General features: G+C 45.9%; 2 protein-coding genes across 12 annotated transcripts in view; both read left to right on the forward strand.

Moving 5' to 3' along the window:
• Window positions 1-1,838: 1,838 nt before the first annotated feature.
• On the forward strand, window positions 1,839-10,498 carry NPL (N-acetylneuraminate pyruvate lyase). Of its 10 annotated transcripts, none has more exons than XM_072932685.1 (12): window positions 1,839-1,972; window positions 2,291-2,359; window positions 3,943-4,016; window positions 4,373-4,460; window positions 5,615-5,672; window positions 5,756-5,831; window positions 6,772-6,864; window positions 7,167-7,315; window positions 7,507-7,553; window positions 8,342-8,426; window positions 8,760-8,799; window positions 9,724-10,498. In XM_072932685.1, the coding sequence occupies exons 2-12, from the start codon at window positions 2,295-2,297 to the stop codon at window positions 9,873-9,875; spliced, it is 927 nt and encodes a 308-aa protein (XP_072788786.1). In that variant the 5' UTR covers window positions 1,839-1,972; window positions 2,291-2,294; the 3' UTR covers window positions 9,876-10,498. The 10 variants fall into 10 exon arrangements, with proteins under 10 accessions (XP_072788786.1, XP_041573708.2, XP_072788782.1 ...); XM_041717774.2 differs by having other exon boundaries at window positions 1,961-2,006; XM_072932681.1 differs by lacking the exon at window positions 1,839-1,972 and adding an exon at window positions 2,085-2,113.
• DHX9 (DExH-box helicase 9) overlaps window positions 8,342-13,427 on the forward strand; it is a 29,848-nt gene continuing 24,762 nt past the window's right edge. Inside the window, exons 1-2 of one of the 2 annotated variants that reach the window (XM_072932679.1) lie at window positions 8,342-8,426; window positions 8,760-8,799. Coding sequence is in view for 1 of the 2 variants with exons in the window: in XM_030279432.4 (XP_030135292.4) it covers window positions 13,007-13,117 (111 nt within the window). In the remaining variant the exon portion in view is untranslated. Of the gene's footprint in view, window positions 8,427-8,759; window positions 8,800-12,914; window positions 13,118-13,427 lie in introns of those variants that run through there. The other variant, XM_030279432.4, reaches the window with a different exon arrangement.

Consider the following 13,427-nt stretch of genomic DNA (forward strand, 5'->3'; position numbering starts at 1 on the left):
TGAAAATCCTCTGAACAACATACTACATAATGCTTAAAGTAGCAGCAAAATGCTTCAAAATAGATCTCAAGCCCTTCTCAGTTTCCTTGCAACTGCTCTAGAACTCCTTTCTGCAGTTCTGGAATTCCTGCTTAGAGACAGTGCTAAAACTCTTGTGAAGTCCTGTAAAACCACTCTGAACTTCTCTAAGTTGATCTAAACATGCTATATATAGACTGTTCTAAGCACCCCTAAAGTCCTGTGAAATGTGCCAGAACTCTTGTAAAGCACCAAATTCCTTTAGCTCTTCTAAGCCTTTTCTCAGCACCTCAGAGCTCCCCTAAACTGATCTAAAGCTGCTCTCTGTTGCTGTAAGCAGCACTAATATGTCTTTAAATGCATCTAAAGTGCCTTTAAATCTCTACTGTATAACTCTCAACTCCTCGAGGCAGCTTGAAAATTACTCTGAGGAGCTCAAAACAGCTCTAAAATTCTTTTATGCCAATCTGTGGCTCCCATGGGGTTCTAAGTAGCTCTAAACTTCTCCAGACAACTGTAAAGCTTCTCTCCTTTGCTATCAACACCATGAAGTAGCAGTAAAACTGCATTAAAACACTCAGGAAATCTTGAGGACTTCCTCTAAATGGCTCTATAGAGCACTGGATTGTCTGTGAACTTCCAGAAATACACTGGTGCTTTGGGAAGGTGGAAGAGGTTGCAAGAGCTGAAATTACTGAGTCTAGAGAAAGAAATTACCTCTGGGAATGGATGAGTGTAGAGAATGGGGATTTCTGGAAGAACAAGATGACCCTGTAAGAAAAGGGGAATATATGTGCTTTGTAAAAAGCTTTTAATAAGCCGAGAACCCAGAGAGTGATCTCTGCATGCAAACAGCCCACAGTGAGCATATTTTTGGGTGGAGGAGGAATACCACAGCCCCAAACTCCTGAGGTTATTATGTGAATACATGGCAAATGTGCTCTTGAATCACACAACAGGGGATTGTTCTCTCTGCAGGCACTGGGTGCTCTCAAAAGACACTCTAATGGAAGATCTGTAAGTGGACACTGAAGACAATTTTTAAAATATTTTTTTGACGTTTATTCCTATGAATCTGTTCAGGGCAGTACCTTGTCTTAAGGAATGCTAGTAGTCTGCTGGGAACAGATTTGATTCCTGGCCCAGCTGCAGTTCTGGTGGGATGGGGAGGATTGTGCTGTGCATGACTGCCATGGAGCCCACACTCCACAATGGGCACATCTGGTAAAACCCCATGCTGGGCTGCATGCAAGGAGCAGAAAGCCTGAGCTCCATTTGCCTTTCTCACACAGGGACACGGATCCGTCTGCATGTCCCAAAGCAGGGACACTGCACTGTCATTGGGAGTGCTTCCAGCACCTCAGCAGGGCTGTGAGGATATTAGGCGAGATATTTGGAAGAGGTTTCTCCATGGGAGGGTTGGGAGGCCCTGGCACAGGTTGAGCAGGGAAGCTGTGGCTGCCCCATCCCTGGAAGTGTCCAAGGCCAGGTTGGATGGGCTTGGAGCAACCTGGGACAGTGGAAAGTGTCCCTGCCCATGGCTGCGGGTGGCACTGGGTGACCTTTTAAGGTCCCTTCCAACCCAAATCATTCCAAGATTTTGCTTGTCTCCATCTTGTTATTTATTAATATTTAAAGGTTAATTAATTTATTTTTATCTGGAAGTTTGCAGATAATTATGGATACCGCAAGCCATCCTTATCTCCTGCACATCCCCCGCACGGGGGGTCGCGGCTGTGCTGCGGGGCCGCGGGCCATGCGGGGCGGGCTGGATGGCGATGGGCTGGATGGCGATGGGCTGGATGCGGGGACGGCGATGAGGAAGGCGCAGCTGGGCTGGGCGAGGGACGGTCGGGCCGAGCAGAGCAGGGCGGGCTGTGCAGGGCGCTGTGCCGCCGAGCCCGCCCCCGGCGCTCCCGCAGCGCCGCGGCCCTGTTGGTGTCGGCCGGCCGAGGTGAGGGGAGCCGGGCGGAGCCGGGCCGGCCGAGGTGAGGGGAGCCGGGCTGGGCCGGCCGAGGTGAGGGGAGCCGGGCTGGGCCGGCCGAGGTGAGGGGGAACCGGCCGAGGTGAGGGGAGCCGGGCCGGGCCGGCCGAGGTGAGGGGAGCCGGCCGAGGTGAGGGGAGCCGGGCCGGGCCGAGCGACCCGGGGCCGGTCTCTGCAGAACCTCCTCCCTGCCCGCGGGCTCGGCTGCAAAGCCCGCGGGGATTTCAACCTTCCGCGGGAGCGCTTGAACAGGAGTGGCAATCCCGTTTATACCTTTTTTCCAAACAGCTCGATGGCACCCCGAAAGAAGTTAAAGGGTCTTGTAGCTGCTACCATCACTCCTATGACTCCGGATGGGTGAGCTGTCAAAGTTGCACTGATTATTGTTTCCTTCCACCCGTTTTCCTTCTTTCTTATTTAGAACTGATCTGCTTGCTTTCTTGCCTTTTTTCCCCTTTTTTTTTTCCCTTTTTTTTTTTTTTTTTTTTAATCAATCTCTGATGGCATTGGGGGAACTACTAAATTGGTCCCAGAGTGAGATTCCCCTGTCTCTGCTTCCTTCTGTAGTCAGCAAGTACTGTGGCTCTGGGTTTGGGGAGTTTGGATCAGTCTCATATCTCCTTTTCTGTTGCTTTGTAGGTGCAAATTAAATCATAGTACAGTTACATTTGTAGAGCATTGCAGTGTTTTCACATTTGCTAAGGAAAATTACAAAGAGTTCTCGAGAGCTAGAAAATAATTGTCAGAATCCGAAGGCCTTTTAGACTTCTCTCTGTCTTAGTTAAGTCATGCATGCAGTCATGTGTGTATGAGTGCATGGAATTAGTCTAAACTTGAAGAAAATACTGCAAGGACAGCACAGTTTTAAAAATAACATCGAATTGAAACTTGAAATTCAGCTTTCTTAAGAGCAGGCATGGCAAACAGAAGCCTCCTCACTGCACTTTGGTGTTGCAAGACCAAGCTGTTTGGAGTCAGCGGGGAAATCTGAGCTCTTGTGGGAGGTGTGTCAGAAGCTGTGCATGCTTTTGAGAGAGACAGTGGAGATTTGCTAGTACAGATCTCCAAAAGTGAACTTCACTTTAAATGCTGAAGAATAAGGCTCCATCACAGGCAGGGAGCTCATTCCATTGCAGTCACTGCTTTGATTGTTGCTTTAAAGGGAACCTGTTTCTGATTTTTTTTTTTTTTAATTATGACTCAAATTTTTTTGCAACATGGTATTTAGAGAGTGACCTGATCCCTCTGCCTGGACTGCATGGTCCTGTTCTGAGAAGGCATCTATGGAATTTTGAATGTTGTGTAAAACCTATCAAGGCATTAGAATTGACTTCCAGACCATAGGTTTACTCTGTATTTTTGACAAATGAAAACAACAGTGAAATATTATACACTAGTAAACAAAATAAGTTTGTCTTGCATGGAAGATAACCCAAGAATTCTCTTTCCCCTCTTGCCAGGGAATTCTGATGCTCTCCTCATCCTTTAATCAGAGAGAGAGGTCAAAGTCACATCCAGCAGATGCTGTTTCCCTCTCTGTATCCAGCAGTTATAACCAGCCAGCAGTTTAACCATTTGTTAGCACTTGCACTAATAATTTTGGTGCTCTCAAGAGGACTCCTGTTTCCCTCAAAAGAGGAGAAGGTTTTAATGTCTCCTGTTCTCTCACATCTCCCAAAAAAGTTCTTTGCTGTGACAAGCCTGCAGCAATTCCCAATAAAAGTTTGGAACAGCGAACTACTTGTCAGGAGGAAGAGAAACTGCAAGAGAGAATTCAAGGCTGAGCTGCTACCCTCAGAGGTTAAACAGATGTCAAGTGTGTGTGCAAATTCAAGGCTTCAAAATAAATGGGTTTTTTTTGTTTGTTTGTTTCTTAATCACTAAGTTTAAAATAACTGTGGGTGGGGACTTAATGGCTGCTGTGGTTCCTTTTATTGCAGAAAAATTAACCTCTCAGTGATTCGTCAGTACGTGGATTATCTGGTAAATGAGCAGAATGTCAAGAACATTTTTGGTAAGTGACAGCAACTGTGTTACAGCCCTTTTACCTGGATGGGAATCTTGTGATATTACCTGACAGGAGCTGCAGTGGGAGGGAATGTGGATGTGGGGTCATCCTGGCCATTTATATTCACCAGTGGAGACACTTCAGGCATCTGGTTTTGCCCACACCCCATTTCTGTGGGGGATAAAATAAGGTGCCTTCATAAGGTGATGTTCACAGAGATGAATGGATAATGTTGTGTTGACAGAGAAGATTGATCTGAATGATTCTTCCCAGCTCAAAAATATTAGTTCTTGTCTTCAGTGAAACCGATGTGTGTAAGTGAGGCCTCAGCCAGAGTGTTGTGTTTTGTTATGTTGCAACAGTGAATGGCACAACAGGAGAAGGCCTATCCCTTAGCATCCAGGAGAGGAAGCTGTTGGCAGAAGAATGGATGTGCCAGGGAAAAGACAAGTAAGTAACTGAGAGGGAATGGGGGTTCCAGATCTTATGTTATAATAATGCCTGATTGCAAAACAAAGTGTGCTGATGCCTTTTTCTTTTTCAGTATTGTGTTGCTGGGCTTTGTTCCCCATCTCCTTTATCACAGAAGTATGTTTTTGCCACTGCCACTTAGCAGTGTGTGTTCCTGCAGGTGTGTGTTCCTGCTGCTCAGAGAGCTTGTGAGAGTCCTTCTCTTTGGTGCACTGAGACGTGGGGATGAGAAAGGGCTTGGAAAAGAAGGGCTGTCCTCTTTGCTTCATCTTGAGAAGAAATGCAAATAAAGAGCATTTCTGAACCTTTTAATGTATTACATTATTTGATGTGACTGAAGCTGAGGTGTGAAGTGCTTAACTGCTTCCCTAAAGGTACAAAATTGATAAGAGAAGAAAGAATTCAATCTGGATCTGCAGCTGTGTATCCAATTTCAGCTTCATTCTTCCTTTTTTTGTACCAGTCACAGCCTTGTACCCCTCACTGCTGCCTTTCTCTTGAAAGGCAGAGGATATGCAGAGGAGAAGGGGTTTTGGGGGAGAAGGATAATGAGGAGAAATAAACTGGGGTGAAGGATCACGGCCTTCAGATCCATAACCTTTATATCCATGTCTCCTATGGATATAAAGGAGAAAAACAGCAGTGGGGTTGATGGACTGGAGCATAGAGGATTCCCTTTGCAGGAGCAGACAAGCTCTCAAAGATGGTGCTGTGAGGTTGAACTCTTCTGGTAGGTTTGCAGACAAATAGGTTTAGAAAGTAAAGATATACTTTGATTTCCTTTACGCTTCCCAGCCTCTTCTTAAATCCTTTATGTCTTAATTTCAATTTGCTAATAAAATGCTAAGATTCATCCCTTCTGACAGCCTTGCAAGTACGACAACAAGAAGTTGGATGTAAAGGATGTAAACACATGATTCATGTTTACAAATGTGTTTTCTTTCTTCCACCACCACTTGTCACTGTAGCATTTTCTCCATGTTTCTGGTCATCAGGACAGCCCAGGCTCAAAGCTTTTTGTAGGTTCTTCTGTGGCTTCCTGGGCTGAAGCAAGTAATTTTGGCAGCCTGGTAGTTCACCATCACTGAAACTTCACAAAAATCTTCTGAGTCTGTTTTTTTTTTTTTGTGCAGATTGGACCATGTGATCATTCATGTGGGAGCACTGAATCTTCCAGAGTGCCAAGAGCTGGTGTGTATATGATATTTTTCACTTTGTGTGTGATAAATAGCAGCAGATGTACCCTCAGATACTTTCCACTCTGTCTTTTATAGGCAAGACACGCAGCAGCCTTGGGTGCTGATGGCATTGCTGTCATAGCCCCCTTCTTCTTCAAACCTACAAACAAAGGTGAGTAGATGTGATTGCTGAGGCCTTTTTATTGCCCTCCCAACATTAGTCATAGATAAAAGATGAATGTCATGTACTTTCTTTGGAAAATATTCTGATGATAATGTTTGCACAACTGTAATGGAAAAGCAAAACCTGCAAGAAGCATTTTTTAAAGATGAGAGCAGAATTGTCCTGGTAAGAAATGGGAGATATGTCTTTTGGGATGTATTTTGTTAGCCTTTTGGAAGAAGAAGACTTGCTCTTGGAAAGAATAATCTGGTTAACTAGTCTGTGTTCTAAATAGATAGTTTGGTGTTCATGTTTGATGTGGGCCACACTAGGAAGCATCTGATTCCATGGTGACCCTTGCTGGGCACTGACCAAGTTGAGCAACTGCTGATACACAGGTGTGGCCCTTGTTACTGAGGTGATCAGGTTTGGTTCTGTCTGTCTAAGATTACCTCAAAACTTACAAACTGAGTTTTTTGTCCTTAAGATCCTGACAGTAACATAAAAGAACCACATGAAATGGAGGTTTGTAAAAGAAATATTAAAAGCTGTGTGAATAATTTCTGAATGGAAGTGTTCATATGAAAGCACCATACCCCAGGGAGGTGAACGTGCACTTGATCCCTTGTCCTCTGTAAGTGATCCTGCTGAGGCCACCTGGCACACAGGTCTGGCACATGTGAGAGCATGCCTGAGTTACACATGTAAGAAAATGAATAGGAACTACTGAAACTGGTTTGGTTTAAAGGAAATATGTATTTACCTTTCTTAAGGTCTTCCCTGATTTATATCACATTTAATGTTTTATGACATGTGAAGGGTTTTGTATGACTTGCTGTGTGTATGCACAAGCTGAGGCCTCTCCACAGCCCCCATGCTGTGAATCTGAACTGTGTCTCCCTATGGATGGTCTCCTTCTCTTACGGGATCCCTGCTGGTTTCCTTCCAGATGAGCTGGTTGCTTTCTTACAGAAGGTTGCATCTGAAGCCCCTGAGGTGCCATTTTATTATTATCACATTCCTCCTCTGACAGGTGTGAAGAGTAAGTACAGGGTACAGATCTTTGGTTATTTGCTCTGGAAAGCAGTTTGTATGTTTCTGAATGCGTGGGTTTATATTGAGTCTTAAATGTGTTGTTGCCAGTTCATTCCTAAACTTTTTCTGATCTGGTAAAAGATTCTTACTCTTTTTGTCTTACTTGTTGTTTTAGAGCTGTATAGTTTACTGGACTTAGGCTGAAAGTGAACAGCTTGTAAAATATGAAGTCTTTCTCTTGGGGACAAGACAGGGAACTGTCCCAGTACAGGCCTGTGTTCCCTCATATGAGACTGCTATTCTGCACAGTTCGTGTGGAAGAGTTGCTGGATGGGATAAAAGCACAGATCCCCACCTTCCAGGGTGTGAAGTTCAGTGACACAGACCTCTTGGACCTGGCACAGTGCATACACAAGAATGAAACAGGGGAGCTTGAATTTCTTTATGGGGTGGATGAGGTAAGAAGCTTCTCTTAAAAGTAATTTCTTCTAAGGTACTTTCTTGCTTCAGCCTTGGGGAAGAAGTAACCCTGGACATTCAGTATGAGGCAGTTTTGCTGCTCCCTCCCTCCACCCATTTTTCTCCTTTATTTTATTACATGAAGTAAAGTTTTTTTACTTTTTTCTTTTCTCCCTCAACCCCAAACTAGCAACTGTTGGGTGCACTGGCACTAGGGGCAAGTGGAGCAGTTGGAAGGTCAGTATGGCTTGGACTCCTTCCCCTCACACATACACTGTGCTGTTTAATCTTCCACTGTCTGCATAATATTTCCTTGACAGTATTCCGTCACAGCAATGGAGGATTTTGCAGGATAGGGATGTACAGAGGCAAACAGACACACAGTCTAGCCCCAGTCCTAGTGATGGGGCAATCATGTAACCCAGGATCTCAGATTATGTTCCTTTGGGTGATCATTGCTGTGGGTTCTAAGCTGACCCAAGGTTTCAATGTGCTTTTTATCCTCATGGCAACTTTTAAAGTATGTAATCACTTCTATCTGCATTGGGTAAGGAACCGAACCCCAGAGGTTAAAATTGTTAGTTCACATGAGCAGTCTGTGAAGAAAAGGGCTGTGCTGAATTTAATTTCTAATTTAACCTCTGCCCCTCATATCAGCCTGACGAGATGAATTACATTGTGATACCTGTGTTCTCATCTAGGCAATCCATTAAATGAACAAGCAACTGGAAAATTAAGTGGTTGACTTTCTTTATTGCCTGATGATGTATTTTTATTTTTAGCTTTGGAAAGCAGTTCCATTTGGAAAGAACTGGGAAGAGAAATTGGCTCTCTTAATTCTTCCATGGAGCTTGGCATACTTCAGATGCTTGACATTAGATTGCACCCCACATAAATTCCATTAATTTCTCTCCTAATAATAACAATGTCAACAGCAAAAGCCTGTGGTTACTTCTTTTGTTTCACTAGTTTTAAGTTCCTTCTTTGCATTTACCAATTCTATTTTTGGTTTGTTTTTTTGACAGTACATACAACTATTTGGGCCGACAAACCAATCTGATGCTGCAAGCCTTTGCAAAGCCAGACTTTGCCTTGGCACAGCAGTATCAGGTACAGCATCTTCCCAGGCCTCCCTGGGAGCAACCTTCTTTCTCTTTGAGCTTTATTGTGGCTGTTCTCCATGTGGTTCTCTCATCCATACTGAGGCAGCTTTATTAAAGAAAAATTCTTTCATCTCCAACTCCCCTTTTTGTTATTCATGCCTCCTCACTTTTTTCACCGTTCCTCACTACCTTTTAACCAAGACCTTTTAACCACTTACCCTTCAACTCTAATCTCATCCATGCAAGTGAGCAATGATATAAGATATAAATTTAGTAGCTTTAGATGGTTTTACACCTCTAAATTAGAGGGTATTAATAAATTACTGTTGGTCTTTTCTAGTTTCTCACTGGGGAATTTCTCAACTTTGTGATCAAACTGGGTAAGTAAACTAGGTAAACACTGCCCGTTTCCCTCACTGTGTCTAAAAGTGCAAACTTTCTGCTTCTCAAACTCTCATGTTGCTGTACTCTTAGAACTTCCTTCCTGAAAGATTTTGCAGTGAAAAACTGTTGCATCTGCTGTTTCCCAATGTAGTAGCAGTTGGAAGCTCAACAAAGGGAGCTGACGAAGCATCCCTGACAGATTCCACTCTCCCTTCCTTCCTTCTGCTGTGAAATCTCAGGGGTTTAAAGCTGTGATTCTGTGATTTACCCTTGTTCTTATCCTGACTCTTTCTGTGGGTTGTTTTTTTTTTTTGTTTGTTTGTTAGTTTTTTTTTTCTTCCATCTCCAGAAGCTCATTTCCAGCTTTATTTCTAAAATAATTTTTATGAAATGGTGGTGCCCAAGTAGAAGAGTAGCCTTGCTGTAATTAAACAGAAATTTTGTTGAAGGCTGTGCGAGGCCAAAACATTTTAAAATTGAATGATTGCTAGAAAAAGTTCTGGAATGGTCTGCCCAGGGAGGTCATGGAGTCATCATCCCTGGATGTGTTTAAAAAAAGACTGGATGTGGCACTCAGTGCTAGTGTTTAGTTTGAGGTGTTGGGGTATGGGACCCCTTCAATGATCTTGAAGGTCTCTTTCAACCCAGTCATGATGTGAATTCTGTGAGTCTGCATCAGAGGATGCTTATATGTGAATAAATGTACTAAGTAGGTGTAATTTTTACTGCAGTGTCATTCCTGTCTGCAAGCACAGTTACCTCTTTTCAATTACCCTGTTCTCACTTCCAAGAAGTGCTTGAAGCTGGTTGATACTGGATTACAGAGAAAACCTGTACTCCTGCTCTTTTGGACACCTGTATTGAGGCTGCCTTAAGGAAAGTGGTCTGCAAATGTCCTGATTTTGCTTTTGTCTGCCCAGGTTTTGGTGTTGCACAGACTAAAGCTCTAATGACTTCTGTTTCTGGCATTCCCATGGGACCTCCACGGCTTCCACTTGTTGATGCCTCCAGTGAGTTCGTCATCAAGGCCAAAGCCAAGCTGGACAGCATTGTGTGGCCTAATGGTGACTGATCATGGAGTCATGGAATCATTACAGTTGAGAAAGACCTCCAAGATCATCAAGTCCAACCAATAACTTGACACTCTTGAGTCCACCACTAAGCCACATCCTCAAGTGCTGTTTGTACACTTCCATGTTGATCTGGAGGTTTCTTTTCTCTGGGATATGGGATTCTCTGCCATATGACGCATCCCCCACATGATGGGCAGGATTTCTTTCAGGGAACTGGCAGTGTGCCCAAGCTCCTTCCTCTTAGGGCTGGATTTGCTGGGGCACACGTGGCCTGACATTTTACACTGCTCCCCTGGAGCTCTGCACCTTCCAGGACTGACTGGGATTGTTTAATAAAAAAATAGCAAACTTTTCGCAGTTGGACGAGAGAGCTGATGACTTTTGCATAGAAATGAGGAAAGTCTGTCTCTACCCCCTCTCAGGTGGATGGTGTTTGTCCTCTCCATGAGGACACTACATTGTGGGTTTAAACAACAGTATGACACCATCAGGTTGCTCAGGCTGGTATCTGTTCATCAGAGTCACTGGGACATTGTCTGTGCATGTAAAATCCTGCTTCTGTCTGATCTCTGTGTTTATAAACATTAATGCAAAATTAAAAAAAGAAATCCCTTTTGTGACAGCAGGTTTTGGATAACTAATAAGCAGGTATTTCTCCCTTTTATTTTTCCTTAGGACAGAAATAAAGCCAAAATTGAGCTGTGTACCTCCATGTGGCAGTGCAGAATGCTGTCATGCAGGTTAGGAAGGCATAGAATCATAGAAACCTAGAATGGTTTGGGATGGAAGGGACCTTAAAATCATCCCATTCCATCTCTTGCCATGGGAAGGGACACCTTGCACTGTCCCAGGTTGCTCCAAGCCCCATCCAACCTGTTCTTGGACATGCCAGGGATCCAGGGGCAGCCACAGCTTCTCTGGGCACCCTGTGCCAGGGCCTCACCACCCTCACAAGGAAGAACTTCTTCCTAATATTCCATCTAACCCTGCCCTCTGGCAGTGGGAAGCCGTTCCCCCTTGTCCTGTCATGTCAGGCCTTGTCCCAAGTCCCTCTCCAGCTCTCCTGGAGCCCCTTTAGGCACTGGAAGGGGCTCTGAGGTCTCACTTGAGCCTTCTTTTCTCCAAGCTGAACACCCCCAGCTCTCCCAGCCTTGCCTCCAGAGCAGAGGGCTCCAGCCTATGGAGAATCCTCACGGCTTTCTCTGGACTCGCTCCTGAAAGGGTTAAAATCATTATGCCTAGGCATATTTGGGCAAGAATAACCTACATCGTAGCCAGTATAGAAGCTAGCAAATATTAAGCCACAAGCTAAATACACAGAATGAAATTTGGCAAGAAACCGGGGTCAAAACTTGCATAAAGCGAAGGACAAAGCTTGCTAAAACCAGTGAGGAAATCGCTGAAACAGCTAACAAGAGGCTGCCCATGCCTAGAGGAGAAATGTGAAAAGGGCAGGGCGAGGAAGACGTCCAGCCTTCACCACCGGAGCACCGAGGAGGATGCGGAGCCTCCCTCAGTGCAGCCAGCAGGGTGCACTGCGCCAGCGCCGCGCGTGTGCTAGTGACAATAATTCTGAGAGTTTGCAAAACCACACCTTTTCCAAGGAAAACAATGAATATGCATAGTATAACCATATATTGTAGTGTGCCATGTGCCTGGGTGCGCGCCGTTAGGAGGAGTGATCCCGGCACGCTGAGTAAAGCGAATACTCACGTTTTGGACTTTGGCTCGGGATGCTGATGATTCCTGTGGCTGAAACATGAGGGGTCCCATGCCCTGACTGCTCCTCATGAAAACAATGATTGCAGGGTGGCTGGAATGAGGGAAGAGAGATCCGGGATGTACTGGGACACTTGAGTGGTTTTGCCACAACCAGTGGCACCACGGATGACAACAACAGAATTGTGATGGATTGGATTTCATACAGAATTTCACTTTCAAAATTCTTCAGAGGTAAAGCCTCTCTTTCTTCTTGGATCTGGAAAAAAAAAGTCCAGAGCTGTCGCTGTCGAGGCAGGACGGGAATGGGAAGACTGACTCAGAAGGGTGCTGAAAGTAAAACTTCAGTTTATTCAAATGACCGCTCTTTTATACAGAGCTTCGTGAGGAACAATTCCAGTGGTCCTCAAGTGGAAACAAGCTACACCATTGGTGCAGAGTGCTTGATGCACAGTGATAGAACTTAACTATAAACAAGGTGAACAACAAGAGAGATAACAAATTATTTACATTCTTCTCCAACTCTTTCCCAGGCTTCTGCCTAGCTAGAAACTCCATTTCTTTGTCTGAATCTGAGACCCACACAGGGCACTTCCAAAATCTCCAAAAATCAGCCTGTTCTGCTGCACATCTATACTTTGCCTCACTTTTCTACACATTTTCTTTACCCAAAGGAAAAACTGACAAAGAACAGGTCATAGTTTGTACTTTTTCCTCACCCCCACATCCACCCCAGTGGAACATCCAACACTTCTGAAAACGTGCTGTGTGTTTGTGCTGAAATCCAGCCTTGTACACTTTGTGTTACGTTCAAGCCCTTCTGGAAAATCAAGAGCCCAGCACAAGGATGACAGGTCACAGGACACACACTTACCCTCTGTAATTCCTGGTCCTGCTCCAGACGGTACATGAAATCACTTCTCAGATCCCTGCTAATTTGCTCCGGAGTGAGCTGGAAGTGCAAGACATTACTTGGAGGCTTTTTGACCCCTCTTCTTATCTACATCCTAACTTCAGCATCACACCAGTCACACCAACATCGTGATCCCAAATATCCCTAAAGGATCATTTCCTGCATAACTCCTGAAATCAGTTATGTCTCTGAGCCGTTTTATTTCACTCATTCCAGTGTATTAAACATTCATTTCCAAAGAAGTCTCTTAGAAAGACCGAGAACACTGAAAAAGAATGCTTGTTTAAACTGAATCATTTGACCTTTTGAGAAGCACACTCTATTCAGCAGTAAGCCAAGAAGGAGCTGGTTCAGGGAAGAGCCGGGCGGAGGGGCGCTGGGGGGCGGGCGCAGGGAACGCGCCCGGCTCCGCCCGGCCCTTCCCGGCCGCCGTTGTGCCGCGCAGGCGCTGCCGTGCGGGGCTGCCGCGGGCCCGGCGCCGGCCGGAGCGGCCCCGCCATGGGGGACGTGAAGAACTACCTGTACGCCTGGTGCGGCCGGAGGAGGGTGATGCCGGCCTACGAGATCCGCGCCGCCGGCGGCCGCGGCCGGCAGACCTTCCTGTGCGAGGTGCGGGCCTGCCCCGCCGGGCAGCGGCCGCCCCTGTGCGGGGGGGGAGCTGTGAGGGGGCTTAGGGCTCCGCCGGAGCTCTGGGCGTGGTGCGGGGCTCTGTCCGGGACCTGGGGGCTGTGCTGCGGGGCTGGAGGCACGGGGAGCCCGGGCTGCACCAGAGGGAGCTCGGGCCGTGCCGCCAGCAGGGGCCAGGAGCTCTGCCAGCGGCTCTGAGGGCACACTCAAAGGCAGTGTGGGGCCTTGCCGGGGATCGGGGGTTCCTGACGGGCTCTGGCCTTTGTCGGGGTCGGAGCCGGGGTGTGGGAGC

The sequence above is a fragment of the Taeniopygia guttata genome, chromosome 8 (assembly GCF_048771995.1).
Source record: "Taeniopygia guttata chromosome 8, bTaeGut7.mat, whole genome shotgun sequence".
NCBI lineage: Eukaryota > Metazoa > Chordata > Aves > Passeriformes > Estrildidae > Taeniopygia > Taeniopygia guttata.